The 18,853-nt window shown below is 38.6% G+C and overlaps 1 protein-coding gene across 1 annotated transcript in view; it reads right to left on the bottom strand.

The window, feature by feature from the left end:
- The window catches only part of PIBF1 (progesterone immunomodulatory binding factor 1), a 124,415-nt gene that overhangs the window by 73,831 nt on the left and 31,731 nt on the right, over nt 1-18,853 (bottom strand). The window contains exon 9 of the mRNA XM_054385371.1: nt 17,485-17,583. Coding sequence (XP_054241346.1) covers nt 17,485-17,583 — 99 coding nt within the window. The remainder of the gene's footprint in view (nt 1-17,484; nt 17,584-18,853) is intronic.

The raw sequence follows: 18,853 nt of genomic DNA, 5'->3' as shown, positions 1-18,853 counted from the left end.
CTGGTTGATGGGGTCAAGGAGCAGTGTTGTACTCCTGAAATCCATGTGGAATTAGTTCGAGACTTGTTGAGTCACTTGGATATTCACAAGTCCATGGGACCTGATGGGATTCATCCTAGGGTGTTGAAAGAGCTGGCAGATGAGCTGGCCAAGCCTCTGTCCATCATTTTCCACCAGTCCTGGCTCACTGGAGAGGTCCCAGAAGACTGGAAACTGGCCAATGTGACGCCAATCCACAAGAAGGGACGAACAGAAGAACCTGGGAACTACAGGCCTGTCAGCCTGACCTCAGTGCCAGGGAAAATCATGGAGCAGATTGTCTTGGGGGCAATCACTGCATACCTGAAGGATGGCCAAGGAATCAGGCCCAGCCAACATGGATTTAGGAAGGGCAGGTCCTGCCTCACCAACCTGATCTCCTTCTATGATCAGGTGACCAGCCTGGTGGACGTGGGAAAGGCTGTGGATGTAGTCTACCTGGACTTCAGCAAGGCCTTTGACACCGTCCCCCACAGCAAACTCTTGGCCAAACTGGCAGCCTGTGGCTTGGACAGGTGCACTCTGTGCTGGGTTAGGAACTGGCTGGAGGGCTGAGCCCAGAGAGTGGTGGTGAATGGTGCCACATCCAGCTGGCAGCCTGTCACTAGTGGTGTCCCCCAGGGATCAGTGCTGGGCCCCATCCTGTTCAATATCTTTATTGATGATCTGGATGAGGGGATTGAGTCCATCATCAGTAAATTTGCAGATGACACCAAGCTGGGAGCAGCTGTTGATCTGTTAGAAGGTAGAAGGGCTCTGCAGGACAGATGGGCAGAGTCCAACAGGATGGCATTCAACAAGTCCAAGTGCCGGGTGCTGCACTTTGGCCACAACAACCCCATGCAGAGCTACAGGCTGGGGTCAGAGTGGCTGGAGAGCAGCCAGGTGGAAAGGGACCTGGGGGAACTGGTTGACAGGCGCCTGAACATGAGCCAGCAGTGTGCCCAGGTGGCCAAGAGAGCCAATGGCATCCTGGCCTGCATCAGGCATAGTGTGGCCAGCAGGAGCAGGGAGGTCATTGTACCCCTGTACACAGCACTGGTTAGGCCACACCTTGAGTGCTGTGTCCAGTTCTGGGCCCCTCAGTTTAGGAAAGATGTTGAATTGCTGGAGCATGTCCAGAGAAGGGCAACGAGGCTGGTGAGAGGCCTTGAGCACAAGCCCTATGAGGAGAGGCTGAGGGAGCTGGGACTGTTTATCCTGGAGAAGAGGAGGCTCAGGGGAGACCTCATTGCTGTCTACAACTACCTGAAGGGAGGTTGTAGCCAGGAGGGGTTTGGTCTCTTCTCCCAGGCAACCAGCACCAGAACAAGAGGACACAGTCTCAAGCTGCGCCAGGGGAGGTTTAGGCTGGAGGTGAGGAGAAAGTTCTTCACAGAGAGAGTGGTTGGCCATTGGAATGTGCTGCCCAGGGAGGTGGTGGAGTCACCATCCCTGGAGGTGTTCAAGAGGGGATTGGACGTGGCACTTGGTGCCATGGTTTAGATAGGCATGAGGTGTAGGGTGACAGGTTGGACTCGATGATCCTTGAGGTCTCTTCCAACCTTCTTGATTCTTGATTGCCTGGGAGAAGAGACCAACCCCTACCTGGCTATAGCCTCCCTTCAGGCAGTTGTAGGCAGCCATAAGGTTTCTTCTGAGCCTCTTCTTCTCCAGGCTAAACAACCCCAGCTCCCTCAGCCTCTCCTCACAGGGCTTGTACTCCAGACCCCTCACCAGCTTTGTTGCCCTTCTCTGGACACATTCAAGCAACTCAACATCTTTCTTGAACTGAGGCACCCAGAACTGGACACAATACTCAAAGTGTGGCCTAACCTGTGCTGAGTATAGGGGCAGAATGACTTTCCTACTCCTGCTGGCCACACTATTCCTGATGCAGGCCAGGATGCCATTGGCTCTCTTGGCCACCTGGGCACACTGCTGGCTCATGTTCAGCCTACTATCAACCAGTACCCCTAAGTCCCTTTCTGCCTGGCTGCTCTCCAGCCACTCTGTCCCCAGCCTGTAGTGCTGCTTGGGGTTGTTGTGGCCAAAGTGTAGAACCCTGCACTTAGACTTGTTAAATCTCATCCCATTGGACTCTGCACATCTGACCAGCCTGTCAAGGTCCCTCTGCAGAGCCCTCCTACCCTCTAACAGATCGACAGCTGCCCCCAGCTTGGTGTCATCTGCAAATTTACTGCTGATGGACTCAATCCCCTCATCCAGATCATCAATAAAGATATTAAACAGTATTGGGCCCAACACTGATCCCTGGGGGACACCACTAGTGACAGGCTGCCAGCTGGATGTGGCACCATTCACCACCACTCTCTGGGCTCGGCCCTCCAGCCAGTTCTTAACCCAGCACAGAGTGCTCCTGTCCAAGCCACAGGCTGACAGCTTAGCCAGGAGTTTGCCATGGGAGATGGTGTCAAAGGCCTTGCTGAAGTCCATGTAGACTACATCCACAGCCTTCCCCACGTCCACCAGGAGGGTCACCTGATCATAGAAGGAGATCAGGTCGGTCAGGCAGGACCTGCCACTCCTGAATCCATGCTGCCTGGGCCTGATCCCTTGGCCATCCTGTAGGTGTTCTGTGATTGCACTCAAGATGACCTGTTCCATAGTCTTGCCCGGCACTGAGGTCAGGCTGACAGGCATGTAATTCCCTGACTCCTCCTTCTGGCCCTTCTCGTGGATGGGCATCACACTGGCCAGCTTCCAGTCATCTGGGACCTCTCCAGGGTGCCAGGACTGTTGAAAAATGATGGAAAGCAGTTTAGTGAGCTTATCTGCCAGTTCCCTCATTACTCTAGGATGGATCCCATCTGGTACCATAGTCTTGTGGGGATCCAAGTGGTTCAGCAGGTCTCTAACTTCTTCCTCCTGGATTACAGGGGTACTATACTGCTCCCTGACTCATCTGCCAGCTCAGGAGGCAAGTTGTCTGAAAGACAGCCTATCGTACTATTGAAAACTGAGGCAAAGAATGCATGAAGTACCTCTGCCTTTTCCTTGTCCTTTGTTACTATATTCCCCTCCATGCCCACTAAGGAGTGCAGGTTGTCCTTGCCCTTCCTTTTGCCATTAATATAGTTAAAAAAATATTACTTACTGTCCTTCACAGCAGTGGCCAGTCTAAGTTCTAAATGGACCTTTGCCTCTCTAATTTTTTTCCTACATGACCTAGAAACGTCCTTAAACATTTCATGTGTTACATGTGTTACCCTTTTTTTCCAAAGGTGATACACTCTCTGTTTTCCCCTTAATTTGTTCAACAACTGACAACACCTGTTGCCAGTAATTCTGGTCAAACTGACATAACTCCCAGGTAACACCAAGACCTGTTTAAATACCTAGAGACTGAGAGGGAAAGGACCAAGGTCTTGAACTTCCTGGGCATATGCTCAAAGCATGTTACAAAAGAGGCAAGTTTAGCCATTACCTCCTCTTCTAACAGTGTTCCGGAGTGAACTTAATGCTTTTGAATGAGTTAGCCATGAGCTAATAAAGACAGGCCCTTCAGGGACTTGAGTAGAGTTCAATCACCTCCCTACTCATATCAAAATAAGTGCTTAGCTTTCCAAACCAGGAGACTTCCGAGCAGGCACAAGGACCTCTACCTAGATGTGCTCCAACTTGGAACGCAGACTGATTGAGTGCCTCTGAGGTTAGGTGGTGCTTGAGAACAGGAGGTATTGGTAATACTTCAGTGGAATCTAGTCAAGGAAAATCTGCCTCAGAGATCACTATGACAACCTGCTGGAAAGCCATTAGCACTGTGCAAAACCTGTACTTATGAACACAAACATATATTACATTTTCAGTGCAGTTATTGCATATTTTGTTTAATGGTGCTGTCACAGAGCTCAAGAGGCTTACATGCATTTGTATTATGCAGTCTGGTGTATTGTTCAAATTTTGTCTGTCCTTTCTCCCCTTTTCTCTAAAAAGACAAATACAATTCCTCTTCATTTACATGTGGTAGCTCTTCTAAGAGTTACTGTAAGACAGCTAAGAAAAAAAAACATTTGAAGGAGCATGGTGTCTTCCTAACATCTGTAGTTTCATTAACCAGATCTAATCCTTTGTATAATCACAACTCTAGACTTACATAATCTCAGTACACTTCTGTCAACCAAAATCTTCCCAGTCATGGAAGGTTTAATGGATTTAATGGAACAGCCCATTTGAAAAACAAAACCAAATAAGCAAAAAAAAAAAAAAAAAAAGTAGCATATAAAGTATATTATACTTCATAATGAAACATTCAATTTTACGGCCAGCATTTGACACAGTGTTAAAGGCTTAAAAATTCTGCATTGGAAGAGAACTCTAGTGATGGTAAAGCATAAAAGCTCCCAAACCCATGGATTTGTGAAGAGATTCAATGCTAAAGCCCTGTAACTCAGGAAAGACAGGAGGGACTCACCTCACCTAGCTTCAGAATTTTATAATGTGGGTATCTACATCTAAGTCTGTCATGTAGACTCTTTTCATATGCCAGCAGAAAAATAGACATCATTTCATCCCAGTACAGGCATTTAGATAAGACTGATGACAGCCACAGTAAAAGTTGTTCTGAAATCTGCATTGCATTTACTTACTTTTCTCAGAAACTGGTTGAACTCATTCAAAGTCTAAGAGTACATTGCATTAAAAAAAAAGGCTTCAAAAAGGCAACGGAACTCTAGAAAACTGCGATCTCTGAAAATGGATGTTCAAGGGTTTTCAATGTTAGAACTGGAAGGAGATGTTCACTTTGTACTAAACAAAATGCATATCAAATAAGTTACCAACAACAGGATTTACAGAATGGAAGAAATGGACTCTGACACCATTCCCAACTCATTGCCTGCCACTTATCCAACCCCTTAATGCAACTGCTTTTTCTTTGCCTGACTTAGGCCACTCTTCCAAAAAGTAAGACTGGAAAACTGCACTATATATTCTATACTCAGATGAATCTTACTCAGTAAAGTTTTCATGACTGCTCTCTCTTTCATTTAATATCTTACTATCATGCCGCTCTTTACCCCTCATCTTGTAATTTTTATTACCTTTCCTCTTTTGCCTATTATCAATTGTTTGCAACTTTCACATCAACTTAGACACAATGGAAGAAGAACGTATCTGTATTTACCTGACAAAATAATTAAGACTCTCCATTCCCTAAACTAACTTTTCCCCCCTCATTTTTTCAGTTTCTCCTTGATGAAAAGTCAATATATTTAAGGCCAATTTGTGGCAAGTGGGAGGTGTAAGAAGAAGGGGTTTGAAATGCTTTTTGTTTATACCACACAATTAAGGTAAAAGAGATTCCAGGAAATCTTTGAATTAAAGATTTAGTAATCCAAGTATTAATTTTTTTCCGCATCTTCTTCTTAAGTCTAATAAAAAAGCTAAAGAAATTTTTAAAGGTGGCAATTACAGTAAGAACTTACTGATAACATGGTGTTGCACTGTGGACAAAATACAGACAGTTAAAGTTGGAAAAGAGAATAATCAGAGTTGGAAAGTTAGCCCTACTGTGCATATTCAACTCACAAGACAAATGCTGCCAACGAATGGAAAAAAATTAGAACAGTATCCAAACCCAGACTGCAGAAATGTGTCTAAGCACAGGTATTAAAATGTGAGCAAAGCATAAGTTCCATTATAATAAGTGTTCCAGATATCAGGAAGCCAGGACAAGGAAGTTAAAATAATAAATACTCTTTAAGTAATATACAAATGGAAATAAACTTTCTTGCAAATAGAACACAGGTGATTTTGAGTTGGTTTTGTTTGTTTCTTTGTTTGTTTGTTTTTTAAATCTAAGTATGCCTGGTCTGCCTGCTCCTTTTTCCTCCCATTCTACCCCCATTATTCCTAAGTTCCTTTTAATCATACCAAGTGTTCAGGTTTGAGTTCTTTTCTCACATCTCAACTTTCAAGGAAACAGATTAAAGTGTGGAATAGCATATAAACATCAAATAATGCCATATTAAAACAGATAGGGCTACATTTATCTTGAAAAGGTTGTAAAATTGAAAAATTGTAAAATAAAGTAACGTCTAATTTTGCAAAATTCAGGTTGTATATCTAAAGAAAACTATCGCTTACCTTGCTAAAGCACTCCATTTATAACATTTTAATTGTAAACTTTAAGGCTTTTTCAAAAAAATATTCTCCATATTTTACAGGATGGTTAAATCAAAATACAGTAAAGGTAGAAAAACCCCTTACCAAACAACAAAAATAAGACCTCTGCAAATACTTCCAGGCTATATTACAAAGGAGACTTCTCCATTCTGAAAGTTCTATTCAGAATCTGCATGTTAGTAAAATATTCTTTGGAAGCAGTTTTAAAAACTGGATGTAACATTCATCGACGTTTTTCTGCCAAGGTTTTTAATGTTTTAGAAGCTAAACTAAAACGTGTTGAAAGTGACTCATTGTGGTATCAGAAGGAAATAAGAACTCATTTAGAAGTGGGAGAAATACATTCACACTTCATCTGTGGGAATTCACTAGGCTTCTCTTCCAGTAAACATATTTTCAAATAATCATGGAAAATATGTTTCCTTTAACTGAAGTTTATGAAGAGATTTAGACTGTTGGCATAACAAAAGAGACTTATAAAGATAAATGCAAAAACAATTTTTAAAAATAATTCACAAGTAATTCTGCCAAATGGTATCAATTTAACAATAAAAAAAGCTTGCAATTATTTTTGCTTACTTTAATGGATAAACTAAAACTGTTTCATACAGTTGTTCCATGTAAAGAGAGGAACATTTGAGACAAAGGACAAAAGGAAGATTTGACTATTTCACAAAAAAATGCAAAGTGGGGGGAGAGCCCTGGCAGGCAAATAAATTACCATAACAACTCTTTACTAATTCATAGCACGTCAATTACTTTCTGTTCACCTGCATGCTTTGACAATGCAAGTACATTGCAGCAAATACATTACTTTAAAAGTTATTTCTTTCTTTGAAAAAAGGTGTTCGTCTGGCACCAAAAGAATAAACCTGAAACGTAACCCATTTATCTCTGTGTATAGAATACTTTGAAAAAAGCCCCAAACTTTGACATAACACAGAAATTAAACTCAGATTTCACAACTTGTGACCGAGAAGCATGTCATAGGGGACAAACCTAAAACAAAAAACCCCAGCCCCAGTACTTTCTAAAATGTACACTGCCTGTAAAAAAAAAAAAAAAAAAAATCAATAAATATCCTAGATAAACACACATCAGAGAAAAACGATACAATATTTCCTCACATAATTTAGGTAAAAAATTTAGAATTAAGGTATCGACTAAAGCTTTACTCCACCTAATACTGGGCATTTCACAGGGGCACAGGATTTGCATCAGTCATGCCATATTTGTCCTCTACTGTTCAGAGTACTCAGAAAGTCAAGAGTCAGTTAATCACCTGAAGTAAGATGTGTATGAAGACAAGGATTAGAGTTTCTGGGTTTTTTTTTCTGTCTGCATATGGTACCATTTTGCACAAAAAATAACCCCTTTCCATAGGGTTTTGAACAGGACAAATTCTTCCCCTCACTACAACCCACAACCAATTCTAGTGACCCCTGCAATGTGTTCAAGATAAAGTGGGAAAATGGAACTTTTCAAAGCCTTTTGAAACTTATGACCTCAATTATATTTCTGGAAAGGAAAAAGTTAACATCTCAGACAAATCGGAGCAAACATTAAGCAAAATTTCAGAAAGGATGAGTCATTCAACTTCTGTAGCTGTTTACCCATGGCAACAAACACTTTCCATGAATCAATTAGAATATCTATGAAAACAATTCCAGATGACAAGATTCTATACATAAACACACAGTAGTATTCGCTAAAACATCAGCCAAGAGTTCCAGCATTTTGATAATATATCAAGTATTTAAAGTTTAGAGGAGAGACACAAAAATGGGTTTGTAAGTGCAAGCATGTACATTTATGCTTCACGTGTGTGTTACGAAATCTAATGTTTTATGAAAAGACTAAATGACAGTCATTCACACAAGGTTCCTTTAAAACCCTGCCAATAAATAGGGTTTATAAGAAAGGGCTGGGGCCAGTTCTATTTAATATCTTTATTGACGACAGGATAGAGTGCACCTTCAGTAAGTCTGTAGATGACATAAAGCTGCGTGGGTGGGACTGTCCATCTGCTGGAGGCTAGGAAGGCTCTTGCAGAGGAATCTGGACAAGTTTGGATTGATGGGCAGAGGTCAACTATATTAAGTCAAGCACCAGGTCCTGCACTTGGGTCACAACAAACTTAAGGCAATGCTACAGGCTTGGGGAAGAGTGGCTTGAAAGTTGCCTGGCAGAGAGGGTTCTGGGCTACTGGGCAGCAGCTGAGTATGAGCCAGCAGTGTGCTCAGGTGGCCTGTATCAGAAATAGTCAAACAAGGATGACCAGAGAAGTGATCATAACCTTCTACTCAGCACTTGTGAGGCTGCACCTCAAATACTGTCATCAGTTTTGGGTCTCTCACTACAAGAAGGACATTAGGCAACAAAGCTGCTGAGGGGTCTTGAACACAAGTCCTATGAGGAGTGGCTAAGGGAGCTGGGGTTATTCAGCCTGGAGAAGGTTGACTACAACTACATGAAAGGAGGTTGTAGTGAGGTGGGGGGTCAGCCTCTTCTCCCAGGTAACAAGTGATCAGACAAGATGAAATGGACTTAAGCTGCATCAGGGAAGGTTTAGATTAGATACTAAGAAAAATTTCTTCACTGAAAGGGTCATCAGGCATTGGGAAAGGCTGTCCAGAGAGGTGGTGGAGTCACCATCCCTGTACGTATTTAAAAGACATTTGGATGAGGCACTTCAGTACATGGTCTAACATTTAGGTATAGGGAAGTGGTAGGTTATGATCGGACTCAATGATCTTAAGGTCTTTTCCAACCAGGCAATTCTATGAATATATGTTCTTATGAGCAACATCTTTATGAATTCTACTTAGTGGTAGGAACTACAGAAGCCCTGTACTGTTTGTAGTAAAGCCTCTTCATTTACTCTTTCACCTGCACCCTTCCATTTCATCTCTGATCAGTTTCCAGGTTCTTTGTTCTTGCTGCCTTTCACCACACTGCTCTCAGCAATAAGCTCAAGCTATGGTCAGAAGCAGTCCAGTGTATCTACTTTCATACAGTCTTCCCTCAGAGGCCCACGCAGAACTGAGAGCCTGCCCAGAACAAATGTTCACATTATCTTCAGTCTTGCTGTTTGCAAGTAACTTGTTTTGTATTTAAAAAAAAAAAAAAAAAAAGTACACACCCATATACTCACTGTTTGGTAAACAAATGATGCTAACATGTCACAATTACCAGCCTACAGCTATCCCGAATCAAAGTATTCCTTAGCAAGCTCTTGAACTCTGCTTAGGTATGAAGTGAACACTAATTGAAGGTTCATTTTCCTCATTTCACAGAATATTCTTGGAGAGTTACCCGCATAGTCATATTAGTAAACACAATTGTGTCTTTAGATCATTTAGCTAGAAACACAAACAACTGTAAAAATTATCTAAATAGCTTTGCACTGAGTAAACTAAAGGACATGGCCTTCCCCACTATCCAGTATGTGATGCAATACTTCAGTGTTGAAGGCACATACTTTCAAAAAAGAAATGTACTGGTCTCCCTGCATGTAAACAAGTCTCTGAGCCAACCCTGACAAAGTCTGGGATACATTCCTGAGGAAATCTTACCTAGAAAGGAGACTGTACAAAAGGCAAGTCAGCCATACAACCCTGGTCTTCCCATTCTCTTCTCACCAAGGCATCCATCACCAACAAGCGAGTCTCATGACAAGAGAAAGCAATAACAGGCTGCAAAGGACTCATTTGGTTGTTCCATCAGTTGGGAACAGTGATTTAATCAGATGTGAGCACTGAATGTAAATATCGTATGTCCCTCTCTTTCGGGAAGTCTCCAGCATGACTAAGATTAATTACACATATTCAGTGCTGGATGGACTAATGCCAAAGGCAAACAGCTCCCTGTGGGTGAAAGTTCCATGACTCACTGACGTAAGTAGTCTTAGTAGCGTGTTCATAAATGACCATAGTATGATGGCTCTTCACTTATTCATAGTCCTTCATCTAGTCATTTACAAATGGACTACCTACCCTCAATTCCAGAATAATATGCTACCATTTTCTTCATACATGAGAGTTATTTACATGAAATGGGTACCACCACCATACAAGTGACAACCAAGCTGAGAGCAGTAGAGTTAGGGCTTCCAATTATACTTACATTTTCTCAGCTCTTTAAACGGGATTTTGCAGAAGGCAAGCTCTGGCCAAAACTCTCTTGTCAGGAAGACTTACATTCATATTTCAGAGTTTCTTATGAGAACTGTAACATTACAAAGCTGTAACTTCCTTCTCAAACCACATAAACAACTATTTGGACAGACTGTTCTTCACCAGTTTGTTATCCAGATAGGAATACAGAGTCACATCCTTTTCCAGAGGGTAAGCAGAATGTATTCACAGTAGTTATATTCTGCAATTACAGTCTGAGTCTATTGAAAGAAAACTTTTATTAAACTAAAATATGTTACATTAACAGACACAATTTGAGTACCATATTTTTTGTAAATTACAATAAATACAGAAAATACAATATTCCTGCTCTGAAGAATTTTGATTTGGAACAAGCATTATGATACACAGTTTTGGTAGATGGACACAGTTAATCATTGCCTGCATTAATAGTTAAATTGTTATTTGTGACTTCTCTTCCACATTCTAAAACCTGTGTACTTGGAGTTTCCTATAAAAAAGGTTATTTTCCCTTATGACAATGAAGTGTTTTTGGCTACCTAATGCTGTTAGAGACTTCACATAAATATAATCCTTCAAGCTCAGATGGTTAGAAATATTCTGCACACAAAGCACACAGTTAAGAGGTTGGGAAATCTTCCAGTGTTTTTATAGCTTCTGTTCTGTGTAAAATAGCTGTACATAGAATAGCTGTAGTGTATCACATAAAAGACCCATGCAGCCTGATAATCCCATCTCCAAATGTAGCCAAAACTGTACGTTTTGAGAAGAGCAAGAAAAACTTCTGCATAGATTATATTTTCCCTAATATTCTACCACTAGTGTTTAACTATTTCTAGCTCAAGAACTTCCTGAACTGGATGTGGTTTCTGCTTGTTAAGTAATTATCTAATTCACATCTGAGCTTTTCCAGTCTCCTTTTGAACCCATGTAAGCTTTTATCATTTAAAGCATCATTTGGTAATAGGTTCCAAAGGACCCCTGTTTGCTCATCCCATTAGTCCTCATAATTAACGAGAAGCTGCACACAGCAAATCACAAAAATTGTTTGCATGCAGGAAGGATACTAAAAATCATAGCAAAATCATGGACTGCAGTGGAAGTTTCAACTCCACAATTCAAGAAAGTGTAGCAGCACCCTTATATCACACAATGCTTCCTTGAAGGAGATAACTGCTTTCAAAGTTGTTCTCAAAGGACTCTGATAGTATTTTCAACATTTCCTGGCTAACAAAAAAACCCATAAGGACTTAAAAGAGTAAATAGTTTCTTGGCTATGCAAGCATAACAGGCATCACAGAATTTTAACATTCCTGCTAACAGGAAACGAATAGGTAAAATGAAAATGACAAGGCTTTAGGAAATTCTTTATGATATGAGGATATGTTCTTAGCATAACCTCCCCATAGGTGAAAATTATTTCTTAGGATCTGAGGCAAGAGGAACTGAAATAAAAAGACTTCTACAGCAATAATTGTTGAATATGCCTTGCGCTGTAAGAGAATAAAATTTCAAAGCCCTGAAGCCTCTGAAAGGTTAGCCACCAGACCAATTTCTCATTCCTGTGAGTCTTGACACTGATCATAGACAGTCACAGTTATGAGGTGACTGGTTACAGGGCTTAAAGCATTCATTCTGGAAGAACGCTATCTTAGCTAAGAATGTAAAATTTTAAGATCCTTATTAGGAAACAATCAAATAACTAGGCATGCCTTAGCAAGTCTGCAGTCTTACTAACTCTACCACTCATCTATTTGATGAAGGTAGTTTTTTTATGAGACGTATGTATTAGTTACTTTGGCTAGGACTGAAATCTAGACAAAGTCTAACAGTGACAGTAAAGAACTTGGCTTTACTATGTGTTATCAAAGTTACATACATACATCATACTACAGAAGTCATAAATGAATGCAGCAGCAGATAATTATTACCAAAAAAAAGTATTTTAGAGAACACTAATGAAGTTATTTGAAACTGATAATTGAAAGAAGTAGAAATTTTCAAGACCTACATGGCTCCTCGATTATAGCGATTACAAAAGTAACAGCCATGTCTAGGGAGTAAAAGGCTAAGACAGAAGCTTCAAATATAGAGTTATGGAAGCTGTGGCAAAGAAATATTTTGGCCAGAAGTTTTCAGCATTTTTTTAATTCATTATTTAACTTTTCATTTACACAAACATTCTTGAATTTTGAAAATACCTCTAGAAGAGGTAGTAGACTCTTATGCCAGTATTAGTAATAAGTCCAGCACACAAATACACTGGCTTAACCATTTTAAGACTGGAAACCTGTCATTGCAGTCAGCAACATCCAGATTATAAAAACATGTTAGTAAAGGGGCAAATAATTAATTTCATTGTTTCTATTAACAATTAAAGAATAATGTAATAAATCCTAAACTAATGAGACTCCTGAATATTCAGCAGATTCTAAATGCAAAGTACAATGTTTATTTATCCAGTAAATTCATCTAAGATAGTCCTCTCAGCTTGTCTGCAATTAATAAAAAGATATAGGGATTTTATTTTTATCTAATTTAAATACATTTGATGAACAAGATTGATCACCTCTATCACCTACAAAGTTTAAAACAGACTAACATCACGTAGCATTAATCTGGCCTCCAAATTAATTCTAAAAAAGTACCACAATCAAACAAAGAAAATAAGGGTAAAAATAAATTCAAATTATAAATATTAATGGATAGAAAAAAGTCTGCAAAATGTATAAATGGCTTGCAGCTGGCTGGAAGGAAAAGCATTAAATAGGTAAACACAAAGACAGAGAAAATTTTCTGCATACTTTTTTTCTAAAGCCATGAAGCATAGACAGTTGCTATCGAGAAATGTCAATGACTTTTCTTCTATTATACTTTTTATTTGAGATAGCCATTTCTAAATAGAAACACTAAAAACACTCCTAAAGGTATTTTTACCTGTAGCAGATTGTCCATTACAAATTTAATAGTTTTAAATAGCTGAGCTATACACAACAGTGCAGAAATGTGTAAGTAATAACCTAAAAATTCTTTGAAGTCTTTATAGAACAAACCTAAGGCTTTAAACTACCCTGACTTTATTGAACCTAACTGCAAAAAATATTTACAAATGCTCTTTCATCACCTGTGCATATTCGATTAAGAAAAAAAAAAGAAAAAGTACCTACTTAGAAATGTCCTATTACCTCATAGTCAGAAGCAGAAATTTACATCTCCCATTAGTTTTTACAAAACTGAGGTTTTTTTTTCAGTAGTGCCCACTGCAAAAAGTTGAAGGAATTGTATTGCCATAAAATAATGTTCTTTAATACTCTTTTTTCTGTGTACCACATACCTATTTTGTTTCTCCGCAGTTCTGTACACTTCCCATTTTATCATTGTTAAGACAGGGTAAGAATTTTTTTTTTTTTTTTTTTTTCACAATGAGGATGGGAAACACCAGAAAATGTTGCCCACAGTGGTGACAGATGCCCTATTGCTGGAAATGTTCAAGGCCAGATTCAATAGGGCTCTGAGCTACATGATCTGAAGATGTCCCTGATTACTGCAGGGAGGTTGGACGGGAGAACCTTTAGATGTCCGTTCAAACTCAAATAATTCTATGATTTTATTCTATAATAATTTTTAATGCTGTTTGTGTTGTTGTTGTTTTATTGGGTTGGCTTTTCTAAGCAAGAAGTAATAGATTAACAGTCAATAGATCAAACATAATACTCCAGGTATACTGAAGAGAAGGAAAAGTTAACTCTATTTAGTATCTACACTCCACTACAAAGCTATTATAGAATGGCTCTCCTCATTCAACCCCTAGACATTTTGACTGAGGCAGTACAGCTTTAAAAGTAGAAAAAAGTCTTAGTCATATTACCAGCGGTTTCAAGCAAAGGGAAAAGGTTTCCCTTTAGTGATTGGTATTTTTGTTTTGTTTGTTTTGTTTTTAGAACATGCATGACATAGTAGAATTGTATATAATGACCACAGTCTAATCGAAAATAACAGATCAGTTGTTTTTTTCATAATCACAAGTAAATGAAACATGGATTCTCACATGGTATTATACAGTTGTATAATATATCCTGACATCACAGTGATCTACTCTGAAACTGAAACAGCAGGGGTTGTTTCTCAATATCTCTCTTTCATTAATATTATAACTTCTGTACTTTTTTGGCATTTGTAAACAGCCATTTACAAAAGGCTATCACAAACATCAGTAAGAAAAATTAAAATAACTGCAGTTGACTATAAAATTGGGTATTAGCTACACTTCTGATCACAAGATTTGCCAGGGGCTTTATTTAACCATCATTCAGGCCAGTCAACATTCCACATGCTTCTGAAGCTTTCAAACATGTTTGTTTATACAGATTATGATACCAGTGGTAACTACGATGAGTCACCTTGTTTTCACTGAAGCAGAAATAGCTGTTATATCACTTAAATATAGCATTGGACAACACAGGTATTCCTTGTTTATCTTAGGGGCTTGTGGTGATATTTCAAAATCTCTGTGTTCCATGGAACTGCCGTATGTCAGTCCACAGTAAATTCAGAATTTGAGGTCTTTTAAGTTAAGGCACTTATTCCATCTTATCATGCCAGCTTGTTACTTCGTAGCTCATTTAGGCAGCTGATTTGGAATGCTGAAATAGTCACAGTCTTGACTACTGTGCTGTGGTTAGAAGTGAAGTAGTTTTAAAGACAGGCACCTACATTTTAAAGGGAAGTACATGTTTTCCATTTCCCAAAGCAGAAGTTTTTTTTCTGAAAAGCGTAATCTTCTGAAGCAGAATCTACTTCTTCGAACTCCAAAAAACAGTATTTATCAACTTACTTAAATTGAGGGGATTTTTACTTAATTTGTAGCTTATCACTAGACAAAGCTCCAGGAGAAGAGAAGTATGAATGTATCAAACAAGGTGAGCAACCATCAATTTTCATATTACTAACTTTTTTTTTTACCCTCTAAAGCTTGCATTTTAAAATCTTATGTTTCTGACTCCAGAGGAAGTTCCTCTCTCAAAAACATAACGATATGAAAAACATTATATAAATGGAAATACAGCAGAACAGCATTTTCTCAATGGTTCTGAAGTTATAAAAAAAAAAAAAAAAAAGAGGAGAAATATTAAGTTTAAATTTTCATTAAAAACATGGAAGCTCATACTTGGTTTGTCATACTCCAGACCTATTTTCAAGAAAAGCTTCCAGTTGGATGTCAAGTCCCCATATGTGATAGTAAGTCTTATCACCATGAAAGGTAGAAGTCTTATCAGAAAGAAACAGACAGTTGACTCACATTAGCATTTTGATTCAGATCAGTTTTGAGCGAAGATTCCTGGTTATCTCTGCTTAACCAGCTTTGATTTCCAAATTTTGATTTACATTGTGGAGCCATCATCTCAGAGTTTAACTGAATTCCTTTTTTTTTTGAGAATCAAAGAACATTCAGCACCCTTGGGCCCATTCAGCCTGAGCTAGAATTCATCTGAAATCAAACATCTGAAACTCTGCATAGATATCAAGTCTAAAACTACCCCTGGTATTTCACACCACTAGTTAGCAACAACATTTTTTCAGTCCACAGGCAATGCTTTTTCTTCAGTAATATCACCATTGCAATTCAGGAGATATATGTAAATATTAAAAGATGCAATTAATTTGTGTTTATGCATAAGTTAGCAACATTTTAATGGATTGCTACTTGTAAATAAAATTCCAAGCAAAGAAAGTTCACATCTAGTACTTTCTTTGAACAGATGACAAGGTAGCACAATTGGTTAATAGACTGACTTTTTCATTTTAGAAAAAAAAAATATTTGAATTAAACAATGAATCAAATCTAAAATTAAGGACACATGAAAACTTATTATGAAAGCTTTGATAATTGTCCATAGTTTTAAAATTATTTAAAAGACATTTGAACGAGGAGCTTAGGGACATGGTCTAACAGCTGTTTACAAGGAGATGTGAGGTTATGGTTGGACTTGATGATCTTAAGGTCTTTTCCATTCAAGTGATCCTATTCTGTATCTATGTTACATTACCTCAAAATTCACCATAACAAATAGTCTGAATTTACAAAGAGTGAAGCTGTAGAACAGGATAGTAAGACTACATGTAAGCAGGCAGATATCAGCCATAGTTTCCTTCTCCATACGAGTTGCACATTTGTATAGACACTATGTATTTTGTACACGGAATACGAAAGACTGCGAAGAGACAGAAGTAAGAAGAGAAGTACATAGCAAGCACTACTAGTCACTACCCACACTTTACAAAAACTATAAATTGAAGTCATCATACAAAATATTTCCTGCTTTCAACTGAAGGAGTTGAGGTTCAGAGTATGATCACTCTACTGTACAGCATGCAATCCACATTCTTGCTGTGAGATGCATAATTATGCTTGCTTGTCTTTACAGAATAATCAAGCTTTCATATTGTTACTGCACTGTGTGGTGGGTTGAAAATTCCCCCCAACAGCCAGACCAACTCAGTGGAGGTGAACGAAGCTGTATTTACAAGCAAAACTATAATCTAGAAATGAAATGCAATGAATATGTATCAAATATACAATATTTACATATATGTACCATTTATAAACTACACAAGAACCCCCCCTGGACAAACCAGGTGACTACTAATAGCTTCCTCACTCCCTGCTCCCTTCCCTACCCCCCGGTACACACGGGACAAGAGAGAGAGCAGAGAGTTGCTGTTAGATACTTAACCACAGCAAGAACGCATTCAAGGTCAGCAGAAGCCAGAAGCTAGTATCTGCCAGAGCAAGGAAGCCAAAAAGAGAGAAAGTTAGTTTACCAAACTAACTTTTATAGTAGATATCTGTCCAATGGGATTATTGAGAACTTATTATTTTCCTTTTCACACCCAATAGTGATTTTTGTACATTCTATCACTTTCTGTTCCAAGATCTGTGTGGAAAATTTTTTAGGCGCAGCCTGAAACTAGCACAAGTGGTACTGGAAAAAAAGTTTAGAATTAAATCTGTAACTTCCCTGACACAAAATTTTTGTAATTCAATGTATTCTTTATACGCAGAAAGCCAAAACAGTCACTTCCTCTACCTAAAACTTTTTAGATGTAAATATTTAAGTTAAACCTTTAGATTTTTTTACTATGCATCTTAAAAAATACTTACTGTTCGAGGAGTTGATCGTATTTTCTTAAGGCATCCTTCTCAGCAATAACTGCTCTTTCTTTCTCAGCAACAGCATTATCTCTTGCCTCTCTCAAATTTCTGGGAAAAAAACCCCAAAACAACAGTTATTCTGTCAAGAAATCTGTCAGGAAAAAGACTGGTCTGCTTCAGGAACTACCATTGACAAATCTTAACTTCAATGCTACCTTCTTCAGTCTCACAGAGTGATAGAAGAGTCTGTCTATTCATTAGAGGCTTTACTTCAGATTATTTTCATATATATAAGCAAACTTCCCAGTTCTGAAATACTAAAAACAATTATCAAACCACCCATTTAGATGTAGAATTGTAGGAATTAAATAACATTCAAATAATTTTGCTTGGTACTTCACTAGTAACCAGGGGAATGTTGTCCTCCTAGTTGAGATGATTTGCAACTTTTATGTCAGAGCAGGAAAAGATTAGCTAGGCATAGAAATTCTACTTCTAAATACAACTAATTGGCTAGTTAGTTCAAAATATAGATCACTGCACATCATTGGTATCTCCTTCTGGCTTCTGTTGCTGGCATAATTTTTCATCTCCACAGAACCATTATATAAACATTTTACTGCAATTAAACTCCCATTTTTTTTAACCAAGAATCAGTCAGAATTTGCAAACTATCTCATTATTTCACCAACATGAAGAATAATACATAGTGTATTTGGGTAAAAAAAAATATCTAGGTACTAGTAGTCTGTTAATCTGTATTATACCTGTAGCATAGCATTGCAATGAACTGTACTAAGTGGAAGTACTGCTCATATAGTGCTAATAAAGCTATATCTCCATTATTTAATGCAACACAGCAATAGACTATTTGCAGAGCAAACAGTGGTTGTTGAGGTCCAGACACCTAAGTTGTGACTGCTTGAGGATTTTACTTTACTCTCGGTTTGCTCTTCTGATTTGAACATTGACTAGTATTTGGAATACATCCGATGATTTTAGAGACTCCTTTCAATTTTGTTTAATCTAAAAGGAATCCTGTTCATGTGCTACAAATGTGAGTACAACGCTGCAAATCCAAGTGCAAACTGCGAAGCAAGCAAAACCATGGCAACCAGCAATGACTAGCAGGTTTCACTTCCAAACCACGTTCCTCATATGGGCTGAACTGTTAACGCAGATGCAACCAAACTCTCCTCACTGAAGTTGTTTCTTCCCTCATCCCTCACAGGAACTTTTTGATTTAAAGAAAAGTGAAGTTATAGTCCCAGGTAAATTACACAGAAAAGTCAAGATGCAGAGGTAAATAGAAAATTATTAAGCCCATGTAAATGTTATCCTACGTCATTTTAGATACATTGAAGGAAGAAAGACTTTT

The sequence above is a fragment of the Indicator indicator genome, chromosome 1 (assembly GCF_027791375.1).
Source record: "Indicator indicator isolate 239-I01 chromosome 1, UM_Iind_1.1, whole genome shotgun sequence".
Classification (NCBI taxonomy): Eukaryota; Metazoa; Chordata; class Aves; order Piciformes; family Indicatoridae; genus Indicator; species Indicator indicator.
This window is presented reverse-complemented; position numbering and strand designations above follow the sequence as displayed.